We start from the raw sequence: 24,790 nt of genomic DNA, 5'->3' as shown, positions 1-24,790 counted from the left end.
TGAAATCACATGACAACTTATTGAAATCACATGACAACTTATTGAAATCACATGACAACTTATTGAAATCACGTGACAACTTATTGAAATCACATGACAACTTATTGAAATCACATGACAACTTATTGAAATCACATGGTAGTTTATTGAAATCACGACAACGTATTGAAATCACATGACAACGTATTGAAATCACATGACAACTTATTGAAATCCCATGACAACTTATTGAAATCACATGACAACTTATAGAAATCACATGACAACTTATTGAAATCACATGACAACTTATTGAAATCACATGACAACTTATTGAAATCACTGGTAGTTTATAGAAATCACATGACAACGTATTGAAATCACATGACAACGTATTGAAATCACATGACAACTTATTGAAATCACATGACAACTTATTGAAATCACATGACAACTTATAGAAATCACATGACAACTTATTGAAATCACATGACAACTTATTGAAATCACATGACAACTTATTGAAATCACATGACAACTTATTGAAATCACGTGACAACTTATTGAAATCACATGACAACTTATTGAAATCACATGACAACTTATTGAAATCACATGGTAGTTTATTGAAATCACGACAACGTATTGAAATCACATGACAACGTATTGAAATCACATGACAACTTATTGAAATCACATGACAACTTATTGAAATCACATGACAACTTATAGAAATCACATGACAACTTATTGAAATCACATGACAACTTATTGAAATCACATGACAACTTATTGAAATCACTGGTAGTTTATAGAAATCACATGACAACGTATTGAAATCACATGACAACGTATTGAAATCACATGACAACTTATTGAAATCACATGACAACTTATTGAAATCACATGACAACTTATTGAAATCACTGGTAGTTTATAGAAATCACATGACAACTTATTGAAATCACATGGTAGTTTATTGAAATCACATGACAACTCATTGAAATCACATGACAACTTATTGAAATCACATGATAACTTATTGAAATCACATGACAACTTATTGAAATCACATGACAACTTATTGAAATCACATGATAACTTATTGAAATCACATGAAAACTTATAGAAATCACATGACAACTTATTGAAATCACATGACTACTTATTGAAATCACATGACAACTTATGGAAATCACATGACAACTTATTGAAATCACATGACAACTGATTGAAATCACATGACAACTTATTGAAATCACATGGTAGTTTATTGAAATCACGACAACGTATTGAAATCACATGACAACGTATTGAAATCACATGACAACTTATTGAAATCACATGACAACTTATTGAAATCACATGACAACTTATAGAAATCACATGACAACTTATTGAAATCACATGACAACTTATTGAAATCACATGACAACTTATTGAAATCACATGACAACTTATTGAAATCACTGGTAGTTTATAGAAATCACATGACAACGTATTGAAATCACATGACAACGTATTGAAATCACATGACAACTTATTGAAATCACATGACAACTTATTGAAATCACATGACAACTTATTGAAATCACTGGTAGTTTATAGAAATCACATGACAACTTATTGAAATCACATGGTAGTTTATTGAAATCACATGACAACTCATTGAAATCACATGACAACTTATTGAAATCACATGATAACTTATTGAAATCACATGACAACTTATTGAAATCACATGACAACTTATTGAAATCACATGATAACTTATTGAAATCACATGAAAACTTATAGAAATCACATGACAACTTATTGAAATCACATGACTACTTATTGAAATCACATGACAACTTATGGAAATCACATGACAACTTATTGAAATCACATGACAAGTGATTGAAATCACATGACAACTTATGGAAATCACATGACAACTTATTGAAATCACATGACAACTGATTGAAATCACATGGTTACTGATTGAAAATACTTGGAAATTATGCACTGAAATCGTAGACACATTTCTGTGTTTAATGCAAATAAAATATTTTCTAAAATCTAGTCATTTAACAAATAGACCTACCAAGACAACAATTCTCATCTTTGGACAATCTGTTTTAATTTTAAGTCCTTATTTTGTCGAACCAAAAAGCAGATCTTTGTTTGTCGTGACTATTATCATACTTTGATAGACTGAGAGTGGAATCTATAGGCATAATTAGGCATAATGGTGATTCTTTGTAAATCTTTATTATTAGTTGTGGATTCTTATTGATCATTCAACGATGTTCATAATGTATTATCAATGAAAGTCGAAATGCAGATAGAGAAGGAGCCACCTTTGTTGGCACACACTTGAAGATTAACTGTAGAGAAGGAGCCACCTTTGTTGGCACACACTTGAAGATGAACTGTAGAGAAGGAGCCACCTTTGTTAGCACACACTTGAAGATGAACTGTAGAGAAGGAGCCACCTTTGTTGGCACACACTTGAAGATGAACTGTAGAGAAGGAGCCACCTTTGTTAGCACACACTTGAAGATGAACTGTAGAGAAGGAGCCACCTTTGTTAGCACACACTTGAAGATTAACAGTTCATCTTGGGGGTCGAATTTGATTCTGACATATCTGGCTTGCTCGTTAATCGTATTGGGGAGTCCTTAACTCGACAGGTCTATAACTGGACTAAAGATTACATTAACTGGACAGGTTCTTATCCATAACTCAACAGGTCTATAACTGGACAGGTCGTAAACTAAAGATTACATTAACTGGATAGGTTCTTATCTAGGTTATTATTGGGGAGTCCTTAACTCGTTAACTAAAGATTACATTAACTGGACAGGTTCTTATCTAGGTTATTATTGGGGAGTCCTTAACTCGACAGGCCTATAACTGGACAGGTCGTTAACTAAAGATTACATTAACTGGACAGGTTCTTATCTAGGTTATTATTGGGGAGTCCTTAACTCGACAGGTCTATAACTGGACAGGTCGTTAACTAAAGATTTCATTAACTGGACAGGTTCTTATCTAGGTTATTATTGGGGAGTCCTTAACTCGACAGGTCTATAACTGGACAAGTTCTTATCTAGGTTATTATTGGCAAGTCCTTAACTCAACAGGTCTATAACTGGACAGGTCTTTAACTAAAGAGATCATTAACTGGACAGGTTCTTATCTGGTCAGGTCCTTAACTTGGACAGGGCTTGACAGAATATCATAGAGTGATTGACTAGATTATCTTATCTTATCTTATATAATACAGACGTTACTTCAAAAAAGAAGATGATTACGTCCTACGCGTCATGCATTTAGTCATGCATATTAACCAATGACTTAAATTCTGCCAAATCACTGGTTTTTCTGGCTAGCTCAGGCAACCCATTCCATGCTCTAATAGCACTAGGGAAGAAGGAGTATTTGTACAAATTTGTCCTAGCATATGGGACGAGGAATGTGCCTTTATCTTTGTGTCTTTCAGAGTATTTTATTAAATTTTGTTTTTGTATTTGAAGATTATGGTTCAGTGTTTTATGTATGATTGCTACTTTACTTTTGAGCCTTCTGTCCTGAAGGCTATCTAAATTTAGTGATTTTACTAAAGGTGTTACTCTAGTCAAATGTGAATATTCGTTTGTTATGAATCTCACTGCTCTATTTTGTGTCTGTTCCAGTTTCTTAATGTTTTCTTGAGTTGAGGGGTCCCAAACGGAGGATGCATATTCTATTATTGGCCTAACCAAGGTTAAATAACATTTTAGTTTTATGTTCTTATTTGATTTATAGAAATTTCTTTTAATAAATCCTAATGCTTTGTTTGATTTTTTGTAGTTTCATCAATATGTGGATTCCATGACAGTTTTTCATTTATTATAACACCTAGGTATTTTACGTTTTTAGTCTGTGTTACTGGTTTGCCATGAATAAGATAAGTGGAATTAATTTGTTTTAGTTTTTTTGTTACTCTTAACAACTGACATTTTTCTGGGTGGAAAGACATGCTCCAATTTGATTGCCATTTCTGTAATTCATCTAATTCTCTTTGTAAAATATCTGTGTCCTGTGTTGTTTTTATTGTTCTATATATTATGCAATCGTCTGCAAATAATCTGACTTTTGTTCCTGAAGTAATGCAATTTGGTAAATCATCTATGTAAATTAAAAATAGTAGTGGACCCAAGACTGTTCCTTGAGGTACACCTGAGTTTACTGTTATCGGTGTTGATTTAGAGCCATTTATTATTACAGTTTGTTCTCTCCCTATCAGAAAATCTTTAATCCACTGATGCAGTGAACCATTAATGCCGAAATATTTTAATTTTTTAAGCAAACTATGGTGGTGGACTTTGTCAAAAGCCTTAGAAAAATCTAGTAAGCATCTATTTGTTCACTATTATCTAACCCTTTTGAAAAATCATCAATTAGTCCTATCAGTTGTGTTTCACATGATCTAGATTAGTTTTGTATTAGAAAGGTGCAGAGGATTGCATTAGCCTGCATTATGTCTGTCATGTATGATTGTGTCTATGTATAATTTAAATCTACTTGTATAGGTTAGTTGCAATAGTAGATTTAGAAGAGAGCTATAGAATATATTGAATCTAAATAGACTAGTGCAGTGATTCTCAAACTACGGCCCGCGGGCCAGATCCGGCCCGCGACGTAGTTCCATCCGGCCCTCTAAAACTTCGTCACAAAGAGTACAAAACTCCTCCATTTATTAAAAAAAAATGGTGAAAAATGTATCTTACGTACACCAGGGCCCTCATTTGTACGATTATGAAATGGGAAAGTTGAAGTAACTACAAGTGAAATTTAGATTCTACCAGTGAACAAATTTTTTTTTTTTGGAACATGATAATAAGCAAACATTTTTTAAATAAAGAAAGTGTGACTGTGGTCTTTTTAAACAACAAAATAAGCGACATTGTAAAACAAATATTACGGCTATATTCTTGGTTTGTGCTGCGAAAAAAAAAAGATTTTTAAACTACGTCTAAAATTGGTGGACCAATGGGAATATTTATATTTTAACTTGAGAAATAAAGCCATTTTCTGACGTGTAGGCCTACCATAATACCATTAATTAATGTAAGTACAGTCAGTAGTAAGAACTAAATACACAGGTTTCTATAAAATTTGTTTTTTTCGTTTTTGTAACTTTACGGTCATGTGGCCCGCGACACGAGTGTCGGAATTAAATTGGCATGCAGGTTGAATTAGGTTGAGCATCACTGGACTAGTGTCTCACCATGGGCGTCCTTGGGTTCTCCTGTAACTTGTCATTAGATCACAGACACACAAAATATATTCTTTGTACATGACAACACACTGCGTCAAATGCACTCTCTAATCTTCAACACATTTCCCATCATTCTCTCATTCCATTCATTTCATCTTTGACATAAAACGTAGATCATACATAAGTAAATTCCCCTGTCAGACCTTGCAAACTATAGCGCAGATGATGTAAAGGTCATCTGTTTCTGTGACCTACGGTTAACGAGGGTGTCATGTGTCCAGAACAACTCCCAACCGCCTTTACTATTTCCCAACTAATGTCTGGTACCCATTAGACCTGGATGGACTAAGGGGGCAGTCTAAATATTCGAAAAGTAAGACTCCCAGTCTTTACCAGGATTCGAACACGGCACACTGGTTCGGAAGCCAAGCGCTTTAACACTCAGCACCACACATACATCCAGTTTCATCCGTGACTTCTCGACTATTTTAAAAATAGAATCAGATTTCACATTCCCACCCCCAAAAAAATACTTTTCAATACCACAAAAAAGATGTTAATTTTGATATAATAAAGATGTCTATGTCAATGCAGCAAAGATGTCTATGTCAATGCAGCAAAGATGTCTATGTCAATACAGCAAAGATGTCTATGTCAATGCAGCAAAGATGTCTATGTCAATGCAGCAAAGATGTCAATACAGCAAAGATGTCTATGTCAATGCAGCAAAGATGTCTATGTCAATGCAGCAAAGATGTCTATGTCAATGCAGCAAAGATGTCAATACAGCAAAGATGTCTATGTCAATGCAGCAAAGATGTCTATGTCAATGCAGCAAATATGCCATACAAGCGTGTTTATATATTCACAGTCTTCGACACGGATTAAGATACATAACCCTGTGTCAAACTCATTTTGCATTAATAATTGAATCAAAGATCAGGAAGCCCATTTGAACACATGCTTATTTGTTATTATCGACCGGCGTGTCCTTTGTGTAGTCAAGTGTCTTTAACATTTATAATTGAAAAAAACATTTCTTTCACAAAAAAAAACTTTTGTATAGCAGAATGCGCCGGGTTACAGTTAAGAGTATGGTTGTAATTTCAATGGGCTACAAGGGCGTAAGCAAGGACTGACAATGAAGAGCCTTATTGTTGGGTTGTATCCCTTTGGACGCAAAGAGCAGGTAAGCCGTACCCTTTTTCCTAACACAAGGAGTGAAGTGGCAATTCGTGTGTGTCTAGATTGATATTATAATATCTAAGGAGAGAGGGGTGGGCAAGGCGAGTGTGTTTAGCCTGAAGCACAGCAAATCAATCAACCATAACACAGGTAAAACATAGTACATGAATAGACCATGTCATATCACTCAATTTTTTAAGTATACTGACTGTGGCAAAATCTGTAGGTCGCTGCAGGGGCAGCCACGGAAAATACAGTCTTTCTCATTAATCTTTGGACTAGAAGACAAGCTTTATTATTGTTATTATTATTATTCTTGTTACTATTATTATTATTATGACGTTAGAAACGCACGACTGTTCATTCTCTGCCGCTGCCAGGGTCGAGTTTCGCTAAAGAGAAACACAATTCAAGGTAGTCCCTTTTATCAGTTTCCAGTGTGGAATTTTCTGGTGATGTGGCAGGTCTGCAGCAGTATCGCCCTCTGACAGGCAACGAGAATGTTCCTAGACATGCAAAGGCCCTAAAGGATATCAGTGAGGTCGGTTTTTATTATCCACTCGGCTGATATAACAATGGGGTATATTGTTATTTTATTCCATTTCAGTTTTTTAACAGTTTTTCCTAAATTATGAAATAGTGGTACGGCGATGTCAGTATTATTATTATTATTATTAGAAAAGAACGAGTATTCATTCTCTGGCGAAGCCAGGGTCGAGTTTCGTTAAAGGGAAACAATATCGTCATTTCTGTGTGTCATTCAATATGGACAACGCCAATACTACTCGCGATTAAAAAAAAAACGGCATTGTCAGCTTTCATTTAATAAAAATGTAATAAAAAGGCGAATTTTAACCAAAACTAGAAGTTCAAATTCTTAATTTACTTTAACAGTCACTGGCATACAAATATAGATCTAAATCTATCTCGACCTCTTAAAAAAAAAAGTGATATTATGTTAGTCGCTAGTAAATCTGAAAGGCAATCTGAATGTTCATCGTTTTTGTTGTAAATGTACTATCTTCTGTAGATGGCTCGTAAAGTTAATTTGACAGTGATTTTGTACTTTGTAAAGTATGAATAAAATGCAAAGACGAATTTATTTTCTAATACAAAATCTTAATTTTCACTTATTATTCTTATCACAACCCAGAATGGGCCCGCGCAATCAATTTCGCATAGGGCCCCGCAATCTGTAGGAACCGGCCCTGCCCCCTAACCCTAAAGTACATTGTACACTATAGTGACTGTACCTTCTCTCCAACTGAGGTAATAGCAAGGGGTACAAGTCTCATTGACAGTACCATGTCTGAGACCACACGGCATGTACTTCTGTATTGTTCTGTAATGGAATACATTTTATTAGGGCGTCTCGCCTGGTCGATTTTACCTGTGTACGCTGAGTAACTTCCCTTGACTACACACATTTTTTTATTTTCTGTTTCACGGATACTGTAACACTCTGAAACTGACACAGTTTTAGAGTATTGACGGTATGTGTTACTAACTGATATTATTTCTGATATTCTGTTATAAAAAATTCTCCTGATCAAGGGTAACAAATTATTTATATTTTTTTTAAACATATAACGCTTCTTTTACGCATGTATTGTTTCTACCAGTGATGTGTTAAATGTGTAGTTTTTTTTCCCTTTTTTATGAGCGGCCTCCAAAAGGGGAATAGGCGCTATTAGTTTTGTGTGGTCTGTCTTTCTGTCCGTCCGTTCGTTCGTCCCGTTTAGATCTCGTAAACTAAAATAGATATTGAAAATCAGAGATCAGAATATTTTAGTCCTTTCATAGTTCTGATGCAACGGGTATTATTTCCTTTTCTGAAAGTGAAAAATCTAATTTTTAAAATCAGCTATGCACTTAGATTGTTTTTTTCATAAAAATACACCATTTTTACAACTATTCACTATTAATAGTAACAAACACGAAAGGCTATTTAGTAAGGTTGATGAAGGGCCTTGAAGGTATCTGTGAGTCAGTTGTCATTATCCCCTCGGTTGAACAATACGGTATATTTTTATTTTCGATAAGTTTCATAAACGCAAAATCTCCAAGCCTAGGTTCCCATATTTTCTTTGTTTTTATATCATTTTATTATTATTGTGTTAGAAATGAACGAGTAGTCATTCTCTGGCGCTGCCAGGGTCGAGTTTCGCTAAAGAGAGACAAAATTCATCGTAGTCCCTTTAACAGTTTCCACTGAGGAATTTTCTGGTGATTATTATTATTATTAACATTATTATTATTCATGAAAGACGTGTTTCAAATAGACCGGACTCAACTGTACTTGAAATATGTAAATCTATTGTGCCGTCAGAGCCAAACCTTATGAAGTGGGATATACAAAAGTGTAATCTTGCAGTTTATTTCGAATAAACGAAACAATGTTAAGTTATATGTGTTTGTGTGTGTTTATGACCTAACTGGTGTCATCTTTATGATGTTAAAAGGATGAGTTGAATCAAAGAAAGGTGTCTATTTCTTGGAAAAAAAATATAATATCCGACTACACTGGACTCATCTAAATAGAGTGACGAATTGCGGTCTGTTAAGAATTCGCATTATTGCCAGTAATCGATACTTTGTTTTCATGCATTCAATCGATACACTTTCGTTCTAGCAGCACTATTCAATTTAGGGACCCCATAGAACTATAGTCGACATGGAGTGTGTTGATGTTATGCCAATAATTTCATCAATATTGAGCTGATATATTTTTATTACAAAGATTATCTCAACTCACTCTGTCTGTCTGTCTGTCTTGTACAATTTTTGTTGATGTTAATTCTCCCACACCAGTTCTCGGATTCTGTTGAGACTTTACACAATTATTTGTTGTACGTAGCAAAACATAAGTCCATCAACAAATTAGCTAATTAGTTAATTAACACATAATTTTTTTTTTAATATTTTAATAGGTATCGAAAAAGGAAAAGAAAAAAAAAGTCCACTTATTGAGAGATGTGACTATATGTGGAGTTATTTCCCTTCTTTCGTTGTGTACACGATTTTTCTCCAGCTTCCAATTCTTGAATCAATTTGAAATTTTGTATTATTTTTCATAGTCGATGGCTAAGACACGAATCTGTTGATCAATTAGTGATAACTAAATAATATTTTTTAATATAGAAAAGGGGTGAACTATTCATGCAGTATTAAGACATAACGCAGTGATTTTGTAGTTCTTCCCTATTAGATAAATTTTGTTTTAAAAAAATTTGAAAAATATTTGGCTAGTATTAATATGGTTTTTGGTCGCTGGGTACCTTAAATTTGGCAATGTTAGGTGACAACAATGCTGTGAGTTTGTTTTTCTGATTCTGATTATTTTATAGCTTTTATATAGCGCTACTTTCATGCTTATAGCATGCTCAGAGCGCTTTGGTCCAATCTCATTTGTGGACCAGTGGGGCAGGGGAGGGGTATGTATATAGGAGTTGGTTTTCCGTAAACACAACTCTGCCCGAGTCGGGTGTCGAACCTGATTAGCACGTTTACATGACCTTATATGCAATTGGCCATAACATGATAGATCGATTGACATGAAGTGACTTTGCCTGCAGAGGTGGAACTAGCTATAAGGGCATCGATTGGTACGTCCCCCCCTCGCAGTCTGTATTAATATTCGACCCCGAGATAATGATTTATCGATCTGCATATAAAAAAATGCCCTATTAGTTCGATCTAGCTGTCTCGAGACCGTAGACAGTTTGGAATTTAGAAAATCCAGCGGTAGTGGGCGACTGCTGTCAATCAAAACAAGAACGGAGCGGTACAAAAACTCGTTCGTACCTCACTCGGTCAGACTCTATCACCGCCACTCGTTGATCAGGAAACATGAAAAGGACCAAGTGTGTAGTCGCTGAATGAACTCTTTATGTTGTGTCTGTTCTAGTTATGTGTATGTTTCTGTTGTGTTGTCTGTACATGAGAAAAGAGTCCTTGTAATCACAACAAATTTCCATAAGGATCAATAAAGCAGTCTTAGTCTTAGTACATGGACAAATAAAAAAAAATATTCCTATAACCAATTTAATCCAATATCGTAGAGCTGATGAAAATAAAATCTAAGTAGCCGACTAGCCAGCCCTGAAAGAGCATATGTTCATGGAAGGTAACCAGAGCGTTTGTATATTCATTATTCATGTCATCGAAAAATACAAAACCAGTTCTTGGTTTCCAAACCGGAAAGTCCCGGGTTCAAATCCTGATGAAGACTGAGATTTTTAATTTCGGGATCTTTAGGACGCCACTCAGCACTAATGGGTACCTGACATTAGTTGGGGAAAGGTAAAGGCGGTTGGTCATTGTGCTGGCCACGTGACGCCCTTTTTAGCTTCGGGCCACAGATAACATTTACATCATCTACCCTTTAAACCGCATGGTCTGTAGGCTTTGCAAACACTTAATGAATGTGTCTGGCGTTTTATCTCGTTTTCTGGATTTCATTAAAAAGGAATTGCCGCACTAGGCGTTAAAAACCTAGGTACGCCACGCTTTCATGTAGTTACGACATGACTCAAAGGCTGACATGATTTGACATGCATGTGGTCATTAATTGACATGACGTGGCAGATTGACATTACATGAAAGGCAGGCTGACAAAACAGGCACTGTGTGATAAACCGAACGGTTTATTTTTTTAAGCATCTGTTTTATTATTGAGCTAGATATTTGATAATTACACCCGCAGGGGAGCAAATTAAATTTTAGTAGGCGATAGTTTCTTGATAAGCCTCCCTTCTGTGCTGTAACATATTCTCTTGTATCAAAATAGTTGTAGGCACTTAGTCACGTTCATGTATAACGTAATTCTAGGTGCGCTCCATTTACATAATTTCCACATTTCCTTCTCTTTTTTTCTTCTTCATCAAGTTCACATGTTATTGTCTTTGCTCTCCCAACCCTTCCTGTGTTAAACTAACTGTGTTAAACTAACTGACTTAAATCAACAAAACAAATAAACTGTAACAAAAAAATCGTTATTAAAAGATTATCCAAAAGAAGAAACACATACATAATTCCAGATATCTCAATACTTCGATATTTATTTCTCTTTTCTTTATAAATCATACATTAATGAATTACGACTAATGGATTGACTACACTAACTAATTCGTTGAACCGCAAAATCACTACCCTATCTCTTAATTCTGTAGAATCTTCCTTTTACGAGACAGAGTAAGTTGATATAACCTTTGTACTTAAAATAGAATAATAGCGTGTCATTGTCATTGGTGTGTCGCTGATATAATAAATAAAATAATAAATTTTTACTTATTTGAAGGTCACGTGACAACAACTTATTCGTATTTCAAATGCAGGGTTTGGAAAGAATTTTATTTTTACAAGTTGCTCATTGAAAGCGAGGTAATGAAATAACATCATGTAGATTTAATACAAGGCTAAACTCCTATTGTACGACACAATGTGTAATTTAAATGCCTTGCGGTTCTGACAGTGTGTAGTTTTAGTGACTTATGTTGATATTGTTGGCCTCCTTCAGTCGTAGAACGACTATGGTTCATCTCAGAGCACACTTCCAATAGGGCTGTGGAGCCCTGTTTTGGAGAGACACTCCCGTACACAAATATCCCAGGTTAAGGTGGCTTTTGCTTCGGTGGTAGAGGAGCTGGCCATTTTTCGTATTGTACGTTTTTCTTCCTGAGCTGAGACCCATGTACTTTCACTGTCCATAGCTTTCTTGGTCACTGTCTCTCTCCATCTGGTGCGGTCTAGAGCTATGTCTTCCCAATGGTCAGTATTGATGTTCACTGATTTGAGGTCCCGTTTTATTACATCTATGTAACGGAGGTGGAAGCGACCAGTTTTTCTTGAGCCAGTCGCGAGTTGTCCGTAGAGGATGATTTTCGGGATGCGATTGTCCTCCATCCGGCGAACATGTCCAAGCCGGCGCAAGCGGCGTTGTCTGAGGGCTGTAAAGATGCTGGGAATACCTGATCGCGCAAGGACCTCAGTATTCACACTTTTTTCTTTCCATGTGATTTTCAAGATCCTACGGAGACATCTCAAATGGAATGAGTTCAGTTTTCTCTCTTGCTTTGCCTAGGTGGTCCATGATTCACTGCCTTACAGTAGTGTACTCATAACGCATGCCTTGTAGACTTCCATTTCGGTCACTGTAGTGAGCTTCTGGTTTTCCCAAACTCTTGGCCTGAGTGACTTATGTACTGACAAGACAGTGTGTAGTTTTAATAATTTCTTTGCCAATAACACAGTATTTAGTAACTGTCGTTTGAATAACTTCTGTATTGCAAACACAGTGTGTGGTTTTACTGCCTTATTCGCTGACAACACAATGTGTAGTTTTCATGCTTTCTGTGTTAAAATAATCACTGTAGATTTACTTAATGTCTTTAGTGTTAGAAACAAAGCGTGTAGTTTCAAAGTCGATGGTACAGAAATATTTTTTTCTTCGGAATAGCTTATAATAGGCGTCATTTTTAGCGGCCCCTGAAAGGGGAATAGACGCTATTAGTTTTTGTGTGGTTTATCTGTCCGTTTGTCCTTCTCGTTTCAATCTCAGAAACTGGAAGAGAAAATGAAAATCGGAAATCACGATATTTTAGATCTTCAAAGATCAGATGCAACTGCTATGTTTTTTCTTTTCCAAAATTGAACCAGATTAATTTTAAAAAAAAATGCACCACATTTAAATGAAATACTTAAGGAGCGTTAATTTTTTTATAGAAAGTTCACAGACTTCTACGTTAATAACTCAAGTTTCGGCGCGGTGGCTGAGCGGTAAAGCGCTTGGCTTCTGAACCGGGGGGGGGGGGGGGGTCCAGGTTCGAATCCTGGTGAAGACTGGGATTTTAATTTTGGGATATTTGGGCGCCTCTGAGTCCACCCAGCTCTAATGGGTACCTGACATTAGTTGGCGAAAAGTAAAGGCGGTTTGACGTTGCGCTGTCCACATGACACCCTCGTTAACCGTAGGCCACAGAATCAGATGACCTTTACATCATCTGCCCTATAGACCACCAGGCTGGAAATGGCAATTTTACTTTTTTTACTTGCTCAAGCCTTATGCATAGATTCACACATTGGTACATAAAATTGCATCTAAGGTCACAATGGGGAAAAGTATCAATGGTTTATTATAAAATATATTTTCCAAAATATTTTATTTTTTTTTAAATATTTTTTCAGGGTGTCTAAGGCTTAAGACAATGCTATCAAGGCCGAGAACCAAGACATTTCTTTTCCTCACTGTAGCAGGAGTACTGTCCCTGGTATTCATCTTCTTCTACTATCCAGTTCGATATTATTCAAACAGCGCACTTATTAACACCAATACGGTTGACTTCAAAGTAAATAAAGTAGTGACGGACCCGCCCATCAAATACCAAGCCAACTCATCAGGTGAAACAGAGTTCATCCCAGACCCGAACATCGCCTGCACCCAGACGATGTACATAAAGTGTGGCGACCCCGAAGAAGGGCTTCAGCCGATGAAGAACGAGACGTTTAACGTTGGTCTGCTCAGGAGGCCGTCCTGGATGGACGATGCGGGCTTCTTCAGCTTCCATAAGTGTCCGTACTCCAGGTGCCACTTCCAGGGCAATAAAATCGATGAGTCCACTCACTTGGTCATCTTGGAGATAGACGGTCTTAAAGACGAATTCAAGGCGATCCAAAGGTGGCCCCATCAGCTCTACGCTGCTGCCACATGGGAGTCCCCAGCCTTTATGTTCGCGCAGCTTATATGGGGTAAAATTTACCTTTTTTATAATGGGGAATAGGGTACATTAAGACTCTTTTAGTTCTTTAATTAGATTAAGACGTTATCCTATTATAGAACATAAGATAGATAGATAGATAGATAGATAGATAGATAGATAGATAGATAGATAGATAACTAGATAGATTTAGATAGATAGATAGATAGATAGATAGATAGATAGATAGATAGATAGATAGATAGATAGATTTAGATAGATATATTTAGATAGATAGATAGATAGATAGATAGATAGATAGATAGATAGATAGATAGATAGATTTAGATAGATAGATTTAGATAGATAGATAGATAGATAGATAGATAGATAGATAGATAGATAAATAGATAGATAGATAGATAGATAGATAGATTAGATTAGATAGATAGATAGATAGATAGATAGATAGATAGATAGATAGATAGATAGATAGATAGATAGATAGATAGATAGATAGATAGATTAGATAGATAGATAGATATATTTAGATAGATATATTTAGATAGATAGATAGATAGATAGATAGATAGATAGATAGATAGATAGATAGATAGATAGATAGATAGATAGATAGATTAGATAGATAGATAGATAGATAGATAGATAGATAGATTTAGATAGATAGATAGATAGATAGATAGATAGATAGATAGATAGATAGATTGATTGATTGATTGATTGATTGATAGACAGAAAGACAGACAGACAGACAGACAGATAGATAGATAGATAGATAGATAGATAGATAGATAGATAGATAGATAGATAGATAGATAGATAGATAGATTTAGATAGATATATTTAAATAGATAGATAGATAGATAGATTTAGATAGATAGATTTAGATAGATAGATAGATAGATAGATAGATAGATAGATAGATAGATAGATAGATAGATAGATAGATAGATAGATAGATAGATAGATTTAGATAGATATATTTAGATAGATAGATAGATAGATAGATAGATAGATAGATAGATAGATAGATAGATAGATAGATTGATTGATTGATTGATTGATTGAATGATAGACAGACAGAAAGACAGACAGACAGACAGATATATAGATAGATAGATAGATAGATAGATAGATAGACACACACAGACAGACAGACAGATAGATAGATAGATAGATGCATGGATAGGTAAGTAGGTAGGTAGCTGGGTAGTTAGAAAGATAGATAGATACATATATATATATATATATATATATATATATATATATATATATATATATATATATATATATATATATATATAGAGAGAGAGAGAGAGAGAGAGAGAGAGAGAGAGAGAGAGAGAGAGAGATTTGACAATATATATGTATGAGGCCAAGCCTTACACTCAGAACAGTTTTAACATACACAGTGTCTAAACAGAACAAAACCTCAGCATTAATGATTTGAACAATGAGTCGTATGTTTTCTACTCTATTTATTCTTGGTTCTAAATATCTAAATTAAATAACCAGATGCTGGTCAATGAGTTAAACTTAGCTAAACTCTTGTTTCCTTTCAGATCGAAACTCTTTCTGGAACTCTAAGTTCAACCTGACTGCCACATATCGCACAGACGCAGATGTCTTTGTGCCCTATGGTTTGATCAGATTTAAACCCATACCTGTAGAACAACGGCCCAATTATTGTAAGTCACCGACATACGAATAATTTAAAACCTAGTTTAACGGAAACACGTCACAAAATGGTAAACTTTATTGTTTACTTTCGACTACGCCACAAATGTTTACTGCAAATCTCTCTGTCTCTTGTCAGTTATATTCATCAATTTACTTTTATCTGTCTGTCTACTAATCTAATCTCTCTCTCTACCTTTATCTGTCTGTCTACGAATCTAATATTTCTTGTAAAGGTATTATTATCTCTAATTCTATGTTCCTCTCTCTCTCTCTCTCTCTCTCTCTCTTTACCTTTATCTCTCTGTCTACGAATCTAATATTTCTTGTAAAGGTATTATTATCTCTAATTCTATGTTCCTCTCTCTCTCTCTCTCTCTCTCTCTCTCTCTCTTTACCTTTATCTCTCTGTCTACGAATCTAATATTTCTTGTAAAGGTATTATTATCTCTAATTCTATGTTCCTCTCTCTCTCTCTCTCTCTCTCTTTACCTTTATCTCTCTGTCTACGAATCTAATATTTCTTGTAAAGGTATTATTATCTCTAATTCTATGTTTCTCTCTCTCTCTCTCTCTTTTTATTTTATCTCTCTGTCTACCATCTCTTCATGTCATCTGTATCCTTCTCTCTCTCTTTTCCTTTCTCTCTCTCTCTCTCTCTCTTTATTTTTATCTTTTAGATTAATTATGGCATTTTAGCTCTCGTGTGTATGTTTGTAATGTTATCACAGCGCCTTGAGCCTACATTGTGTTTGTTAACAGCGCTTTATAAATAAAATTATTACTATAATTATCTATCTACAAATCTATCTTTTTCGCTCTAATTCTATTTTCCTCTCTCTTTCTTTTCTCTCTCTCTTTCTTTTCTCTCTCTCTCTCTTTCTCTGTCTCTCTTTCTCTCTCTCTCTCTCTCTCTCTCTCTCTCTATATATATATATATATATATATATATATATATATATATATATACCTCCCTTTATCTATGTATCTGTCTTTCTGTCTGTCTCTCTATCTGTTTGTCTTAGAAAAGAATCAGGGCCTCAGATAAGATCACAAGGTCAGATGTCAACGCCCATTCAGCTCATATCTCATTCGGGTATATCAATTTTCTCAAACATGAGATTTCTTTTGTTTGTTAAATAAGACATATTTTTACACACACACACAAACACACAGACAGACACACACAGACAGACACACACACACACATTCGCACACACATACACACACAGTCATTTCCAACTAAGCTTTTCATTGTTTTTATTACAAAGCATATACATTTACTCCATTTGTCTGTTTGTCTGGTACAAATTCTGCCCACTTTATTTCTCCCACTTCTAGCTCATTTTTAGCACTTTTATTCATTTTACCCGAGAACACATGAATCAAGAAAACAAAAATTAACCAATTAATTAATTAATTATATTTGATTAATTACTACTTTGATTTAGTAAATGTGAAATACATCTTATTGTAGTATAGAAATATGGCTGTAAATGTGCGGTTCTTTCTTTTCCTAAAAGCTTTTTTTTTTTTTTTAAAGTTATTTCTATGTCTTCCTTGTTTTCAGATCGGATAGCTCTACAGAAGACTAAGTGGGTGGCCTGGTTTGTATCTAACTGTAAAACTCCATCAAAACGAGACATTTACATTCAGCAAATGCAGGTAACGTCAAACGCGCTTCTAGAGTGTAATAATGTCAGCACTGTACATCAATTTTCGGGGTCAAATGCGGCTTATTAAATCTCCCTTACAAAATTGGTCTGTATGCCGTTGCATAAAATTGGTATTTACTTTTTTCTGAATGCACATTATTGGCGGTTAGCCGTTGCACCTGCTTTTACATATTTTTATTTTATTTCTTTTTTCAACGTATTCGTTTTTCGCATTCATTAACAGGGGAGATAACACCTCGTCACACATTGTCATATCATCATAAATTGAAAACTAGTTAAAAAAAAAAAAAGCATTACAAAAAAATCCTTTATAAAAAAAAAGCAAACCTTATATTAAGCGTATTTGTATCAATTAGTTTGGATCAGTCATGTAACTAAATTTGTAATAGATCCAGACTAACCTTCATGTATAGTTTAATTTGATTGTGCATGTGTGTGTGTGTGCGTGCTCAAAGTAAATTTTATTTGTGTGTGCGAACTTAACACGCTTAAAATATACTTTTAATGACATATATATATATGTTATCTGTATATGAGAAAAGAGTCCTTGTAATCACAACAAATTTCCATAAGGATCGATAAAGCAGTCTTAGTCTTATATATATTTATGTCATAACAGATGTACGATATCAAAAGATAAATACAAAACATACATGGAAATATGAACAATGTGAGTGGTTATTAATAACAGGCGTATCTTCTGAGTATAATTTGATATAGCTCCACTGGCTTATAGGGAGGAGGAAGCTGGCAGTTTCTGACCTCTGCAAGAGACAGCTGGAGAGGCCTTAACTCAAGTCTCGAGACACTTATTTAAGACTCATAGAAGGTCTCTTGTCCAAAGATCTTTGCAAAGACGACGAAAAAATAAACTTTCGTTAACAACATTTTTACAATTTCTACCTGCCCTGAACATTCGACTCTTCCTTGGTCTCTTTTTACAAAACTTATATCAACTGTCTGCCTGTCTGTCTGGGTGAAATCTTGTACACGTCGTTTCTACCACTCCCCATTCTCAGATCAAGTTGGAACTTAGTATATATAAACATTGTTTATGACAACGCATGAATCAATAAATAACTAATTGTTTATTCGCAATTTAGCCGCAATTAATTAATTTTTCTCTCTCTCTCTCTCTCTCTCTCTCTCTCTCTCTATATATATATATATATATATATATATATATATATATATATATATATATATATATATATAATGTACTAAGCTAAGAACTATTCAATTACGTTGTTTGCTAACTCTTTTAAACTAATTGTCTATAGAACAAATGTGTTCAAATACTCCTTCTTCCCTAGTGCTATTAGAGCATGGAATGGGTTGCCTGAGCCAGCCAGGAAAACCTATTACTTGGCAGAATTTAAGTCATATTTAAGTCATTGATTGACATGCATGACTCGATTGACCTAGGAACACGAGTAGGACGTAATCATCTTCTTTTTTAAAGTAACGTCTGTATTTTATAAGATAAGTTAAACCTTTCATTTTTATAATTAATTCAATAGCCCAATGGCTAGCGCGTCGGCATTCCATCATGGATGCTCGATATCTCGAGTTCGGATTCAGACTCGAACAATTTTCTTTAAAAATTGCTTTTTAAAATGCAGCATGGGAACCATATACCCCATTTCCCTCCCCCCAACTCAGTGGCGTAGCTATGGTGGGTGGTGGGGAGGGTCCAAATTTGAAAATTCCCCCGAGCCTCCATTTGAGGTTCCCCAAATGAATGTCCGAAATTAGTTTTTTACATTAAATATCACGCCTCTATCTTATGTCCTGATGTCGAGTATAAAAATACAGCCACCCCTAGGGTCTCCAAATGAATGTCCGAAATTAGTTTTTTACATTAAATATCACGCCTCTATCTCATGTCCTGATGTCGAGTATAAAAAATACAGCCACCCCTGGGGTCTCCAAATGAATGTCCGAAATTAGTTTTTTACATTAAATATCACGCCTCTATCTCATGTCCTGATGTCGAGTATAAAAATACAGCCACCCCTAGGGTCTCCAAATGAATGTCCGAAATTAGTTTTTTACATTAAATATCACGCCTCTATCTCATGTCCTGATGTCGAGTATAAAAATACAGCCACCCCTAGGGTCTCCAAATGAATGTCCGAAATTAGTTTTTTACATTAAATATCACGCCTCTATCTCATGTCCTGATGTCGAGTATAAAAATACAGCCACCCCTAGGGTCTCCAAATGAATGTCCGAAATTAGTTTTTTACATTAAATATCACGCCTCTATCTCATGTCCTGATGTCGAGTATAAAAATACAGCCACCCCTAGGGTCTCCAAATGAATGTCCGAAATTAGTTTTTTACATTAAATATCACGCCTCTATCTCATGTCCTGATGTCGAGTATAAAAATACAGCCACCCCTAGGGTCCCCAAATCCCCATCTACACCACTGCCCCAACTGGTCCACAAAAGATATCGGACCACACAACACTGCACATGCTATAAACATGCAGACGGCGCTAAACCAAAACAATTAGGAACAATGTCTCCTATGGTACAAATGTATTATTGTTAGTCTGGATGTATTGAAAATTAATGACATCATGGTTTCAAATAAATTGATGTAATTTTATTCAATATAAGATTTTTTTAAAAACATTTTTCATATCTGACGCAAGGCAACCTGTCACTGCTTATAGCATCTTCGTCATGTTACATATAGAATCTTGTTCATGTTACATATAGAATCTTGGTCATGTTACATATAGAATCTTGTTCACGTTACATATAGAATCTTGTTCATGTTACATAGAGAATCTTGTTCCTGTTACATATAGAATCTTGGTCATGTTACATATAGAATCTTGGTCATGTTACATATAGAATATATAGAATCTTTGTCATGTTACATATAGAATCTTGTTCATGTTACATATAGAATCTTGTTCATGTTACATATAGAATCTTGGTCATGTTACATATAGAATCTTGGACATGTTACATATAGAATCTTGTTCATGTTACATATAGAATCTTGGTCATGTTACATATAGAATCTTGTTCATGTTACATAGAGAATCTTGTTCCTGTTACATATAGAGTCTTGGTCATGTTACATATAGAATCTTGGTCATGTTACATATAGAATATATAGAATCTTGGTCATGTTACATATAGAATCTCGTTCATGTTACATATAGAATCTTGTTCATGTTACATATAGAATCTTGGTCACGTTACATATAGAATCTTGGTCATGTTACATATAGAATCTTGGTCATGTTACATATAGAATCTTGTTCATGTTACATATAGAATCTTGGTCACGTTACATATAGAATCTTGGTCATGTTACATATAGAATCTTGGTCATGTTACATATAGAATCTTGTTCATGTTACATATACAATCTTGGTCATGTTACATATAGAATCTTGGTCATGTTACATATACAATCTTGGTCATGTTACATGTAGAATCTTGTTCATGTTACATATAGAATCTTGTTCATTTTACATATAGAATCTTATTCTTGTTACATTTAGAATCTTGATCATGTTACATATAGAATCTTGGTCATGTTACATATAGAATCTTGTTCATGTTACATATAGAATCTTGGTCATGTTACATGTAGAATCTTGTTTATGTTACAAGTATTACGCAAGTTAAAACAAACGCATCCACTTTCTTTACTTTCTTCACCAAGATGCCAACTTTAACCGTGTGTCATTAGCGCAAAAAAATCTATCTCACTTTGTATTTCTATCCTCAGAAAATCCTCGATGTTGACATTGCTGGACGCTGCGTGGAACCTTGCACAGACAAGTCCACCTGCGTCGAAAACAATCTTGAAAAATACCGATTTTATTTGTCATTTGAAAACGACTTTTGTCAAGACTATGTCACTGAAAAAATTTTCAAAATGATGTTTCCTTCACTACATGTCATCCCCGTAGTCAGAGGAGGTTTTGACTACAAGAAATACATGCCAGATATGACCTATGTCAACGCGGCTGATTTCCGAAACGCTACAGAGTTGGCGTTGTTTTTAAGAAGAATGGGCGATGATCCATTGATGTACGCTAGATATCTTGAACGGAAAAGTATGTATGAGTACATCGATGGGTCAAGGCTGGAGAGTCTAGGCTGCCAGGTCTGTAAGTTTTTACACACGAAGAAGCTGGAAGGTAGAATAGACGACTTGAAAAAGTGGATAGTAGATGATAAGTGTCACCCTCCAACAGATATCTGACGTGTCATCGTCTAAAAGTTGTTTGCTGTCACACTCCTACATATGCTTGAGAAGTGTCACGCTTGTACATATGTATGATAAGTCTCTTGATAAATCAGAGTTTTGACAGACGCTGGATAAGTGTCACATTCATAAGGGCGCGTGATAACTGTCACACCCCAATGATAAGTGATAGATCTGTCGTTCAAACAAACGGAAGATAAGTTTCACACTTCAAAGCTTGATAAGGTTTACGTTCAGACAGACAGATCTGATAAGTGACACTCTCCAGTAGCCGTTTGATACATGTCACTTTACAATGTTTGATAAGTATTAATATCCAAAAGCCCTTTTTTTTTTGGTAGGTATCAGTGTCATTTACAACAGACTAGTGTAACTAAACTGTTATCATCTAGATGATCTAGCCCAAGTCTGTAAAAACAAGAAACTTTGAAGTAAATGGATCATCATTATCCTTGTTACCTGAAGGCGGATACCGAACGAAGGAATATATCGATTTTGTCTATACATAGCAGATGGTAGTGCAATATCACTTTGTAAGCAGGCGTAACCATAAAGTGGCTCTATTCAGAAGTAAATGTGATGTAAAATTATTTTAATGTTACAATCAGTATTGTTAATGTTCAGACTCACTCAAATGTTTTTGGACTCGTTTCAAAATCTCCTGTTTTTCTTGCATCGTATTAGATTGTCGAACGTTTTTGGCGATGTTGTGTTCAAGGTTCTTTCACCGCTGCATTGAAAATGTATTTATTAACTCTCTCTCTCCTAACTGACGATACCAGCGTTGATTCCACCAGAATGTGGTAAATAATTAAGGAGAGAAAGAGTTAAGGTTACTTTAAAAATGTGGTTTTGGTTCCTTATAATATACCGCTTTACAGCTTAGCATTGCGTGGATGCGTGGTGGATGAGTTGGCTTAGCTTCCGAACCGAGGGGGTTTCGGGTTCGAATCTTGGTGAAGACTGGAATCTTAAGTTTATGTATTTTTACGACGAATCTTAGTCCGACCAGCTCTAATGGATACTTAACATGAGCTGGGGAAAAAAAGGCGGTTGGTCGTTGTGCTGGCTACATGACCTTCTCGTTAACCCACGGCATGACTAAATGCATGGCGCGTAGGACGTAATCATCTTTTTTGAAGTAACGTCTGTATTATATAAGATAAGATAAGAAGATAAATAAACTAAGACTAAGACTGCTCTATTGATCCTTATGGAAATTTGTTGTGATTACAAGGACTCTTTTCTCAAATAAAGACAACACAACAGAAATATACACATAACTGGAACAGACACAACATAAAGAGTTCATTCAGCGACTACACTCAGGCATCTTGGTGCTTTTCATGTTCCCTGATCAACGAGTGGGGGTGATAGAGTCTGATAGAGTTTTTGTACCTCTCCGTTCTTGTTTTGATTGACAGCAGTCGCCCACTTCGCGACGACCTGACGTAGTTCTGATGGAGCGGGTGGCTGTTGTCTTCCAAGATTTTTTCGATTTTCCGTAGACACTTTTGTTCAAAAAGTTCCTTTAAATATGGCAATATTGTGAGTGTAATTTTTGATGCCCTTTTTATGATGGTTTCTCGACGGCACATAAATTAGATGAAGCGCTGCCTTGCCAATAAGTTATTCCGTATGTAACATGTTAGCAGATTTTGTATAGTCGCGCCGTAAAAAGTATTTAAGATCTTTTTATTTAGTTTAAAGCTATTGAGTTGTTGTTTTTTTTAAAAGGAAACCTCAGAATTTGCGCTATTCAGTTTTAGCTTTATCATCATAGGAATCCTTGGGCCTTAGGCCTCTTTTCTTTGCCTCTTTTTTGGGCTTTATGTGCCTCGTTTATGGGCCATCTTACCGGGCTTTTTTTTGTTTCTTTTTTTTTAATATGTTTTTATTTGTAAGTTATCATAATTCACAAGTATTAAATCATAAACAATTGAAAAGTGATTAACCTAAAAATATAATAATAGTAATAGAAATATTATTTAATATCAAAGACATACTACCTAACCAATGAACCCCCTAAAGACAGAAAAATGATACAAGTATACTCTACTCCAGAACAATCAACACAATATCAGATATCCCTGACCCCCAACACCCCATTTCTGGAAAACTACCTGAGCATTGTACAAGTATATGAAAATCAAACTAGATTATTCTCTACCCTAAAATCCATTATTTTTCTAAATGTCAATTCTAAGTGATTAGGGTCAAGCACCTTATTATTATGTAGAGCTTTGAGCCAACTAGCCCAAACAAGATTCCTGTATTCGGAAACAATAATCAAGTTAAAGCTTGTTTAAAATAATAGACAAGTTAACATTTACATAATTGCCACAGTTTGCTTCCAATAAGTCCCTTACAGTACTTCTAACTTGAAGGAATAATGGACATTCCAAATACATATGTTTCTCATTATCAGCATTTTCAAGATGGCATAATATACATTCACGGTCATTAGACCGTCTTCTAACCATAGGGGTCATCCCAAAGATAAGTCTATAACTTGTCTCTCTAGCTTTTGGTGGGATATGTTTGCTCTGTAGAATTATGAATGTGTCCTTGAATTCTGTCACCCCAAGAACTCTCCCCCACTTAATCCTATTCACTAGGCTTTCATGTAACAGCTTTTTAAGTGTTGCGTATGATTCTTTGGTTTTGTTGTGTATTAAATGTTCATTACTAGGTAAAATTCTTGAAATAGATCTGTAAAATGGATGAGTGACTGTACCTAAATAGTGAGGAGTATCATTGTGTATTGGAAGAGGACTACTTAAACCATAATAGTAAATTGTCAAGGGAAATTTGAACTTTTTTTTTTTTTTTTTTTTAACTTAACTGCATTTTTAATACTCAAACGTGAACTTTTATTTATATACTAAATTCAGACACAACTTTCTGACCAACAACATATACTGAATTTTGGCATTTAAAATTTAGGTTAATGTTTTCTGTGGTCGCTACTTCGAAAGAAAACATTAATCACGAGGTACTTTTCCCCAAGGTTCGAAAGAACTCTGACTGACTGACTGACTAGATCAAGATCTACCTCTTTCTAAATT

At 35.0% G+C, this 24,790-nt stretch overlaps 1 protein-coding gene across 2 annotated transcripts; it reads left to right on the top strand.

The window, feature by feature from the left end:
* Positions 1-7,740: 7,740 nt before the first annotated feature.
* On the top strand, positions 7,741-24,538 carry LOC106067521 (alpha-(1,3)-fucosyltransferase C-like). Of its 2 annotated transcripts, none has more exons than XM_056009865.1 (5): positions 7,741-7,905; positions 13,598-14,158; positions 15,690-15,815; positions 17,375-17,469; positions 21,240-24,538. In XM_056009865.1, exons 2-5 carry the CDS (start codon positions 13,618-13,620, stop codon positions 21,717-21,719), a joined length of 1,242 nt encoding a protein of 413 aa, XP_055865840.1. In that variant the 5' UTR covers positions 7,741-7,905; positions 13,598-13,617; the 3' UTR covers positions 21,720-24,538. The 2 variants fall into 2 exon arrangements, with proteins under 2 accessions (XP_055865840.1, XP_055865839.1); XM_056009864.1 differs by having other exon boundaries at positions 7,741-7,967.
* The last annotated feature ends 252 nt before the right edge of the window (positions 24,539-24,790 follow it).

The sequence above is a fragment of the Biomphalaria glabrata genome, chromosome 14 (assembly GCF_947242115.1).
Source record: "Biomphalaria glabrata chromosome 14, xgBioGlab47.1, whole genome shotgun sequence".
In the NCBI taxonomy this organism is placed as follows: domain Eukaryota; kingdom Metazoa; phylum Mollusca; class Gastropoda; family Planorbidae; genus Biomphalaria; species Biomphalaria glabrata.
The sequence above is the reverse complement of the archived record's forward strand: the minus strand, read 5'-3'. Positions and strand labels throughout refer to the sequence as shown.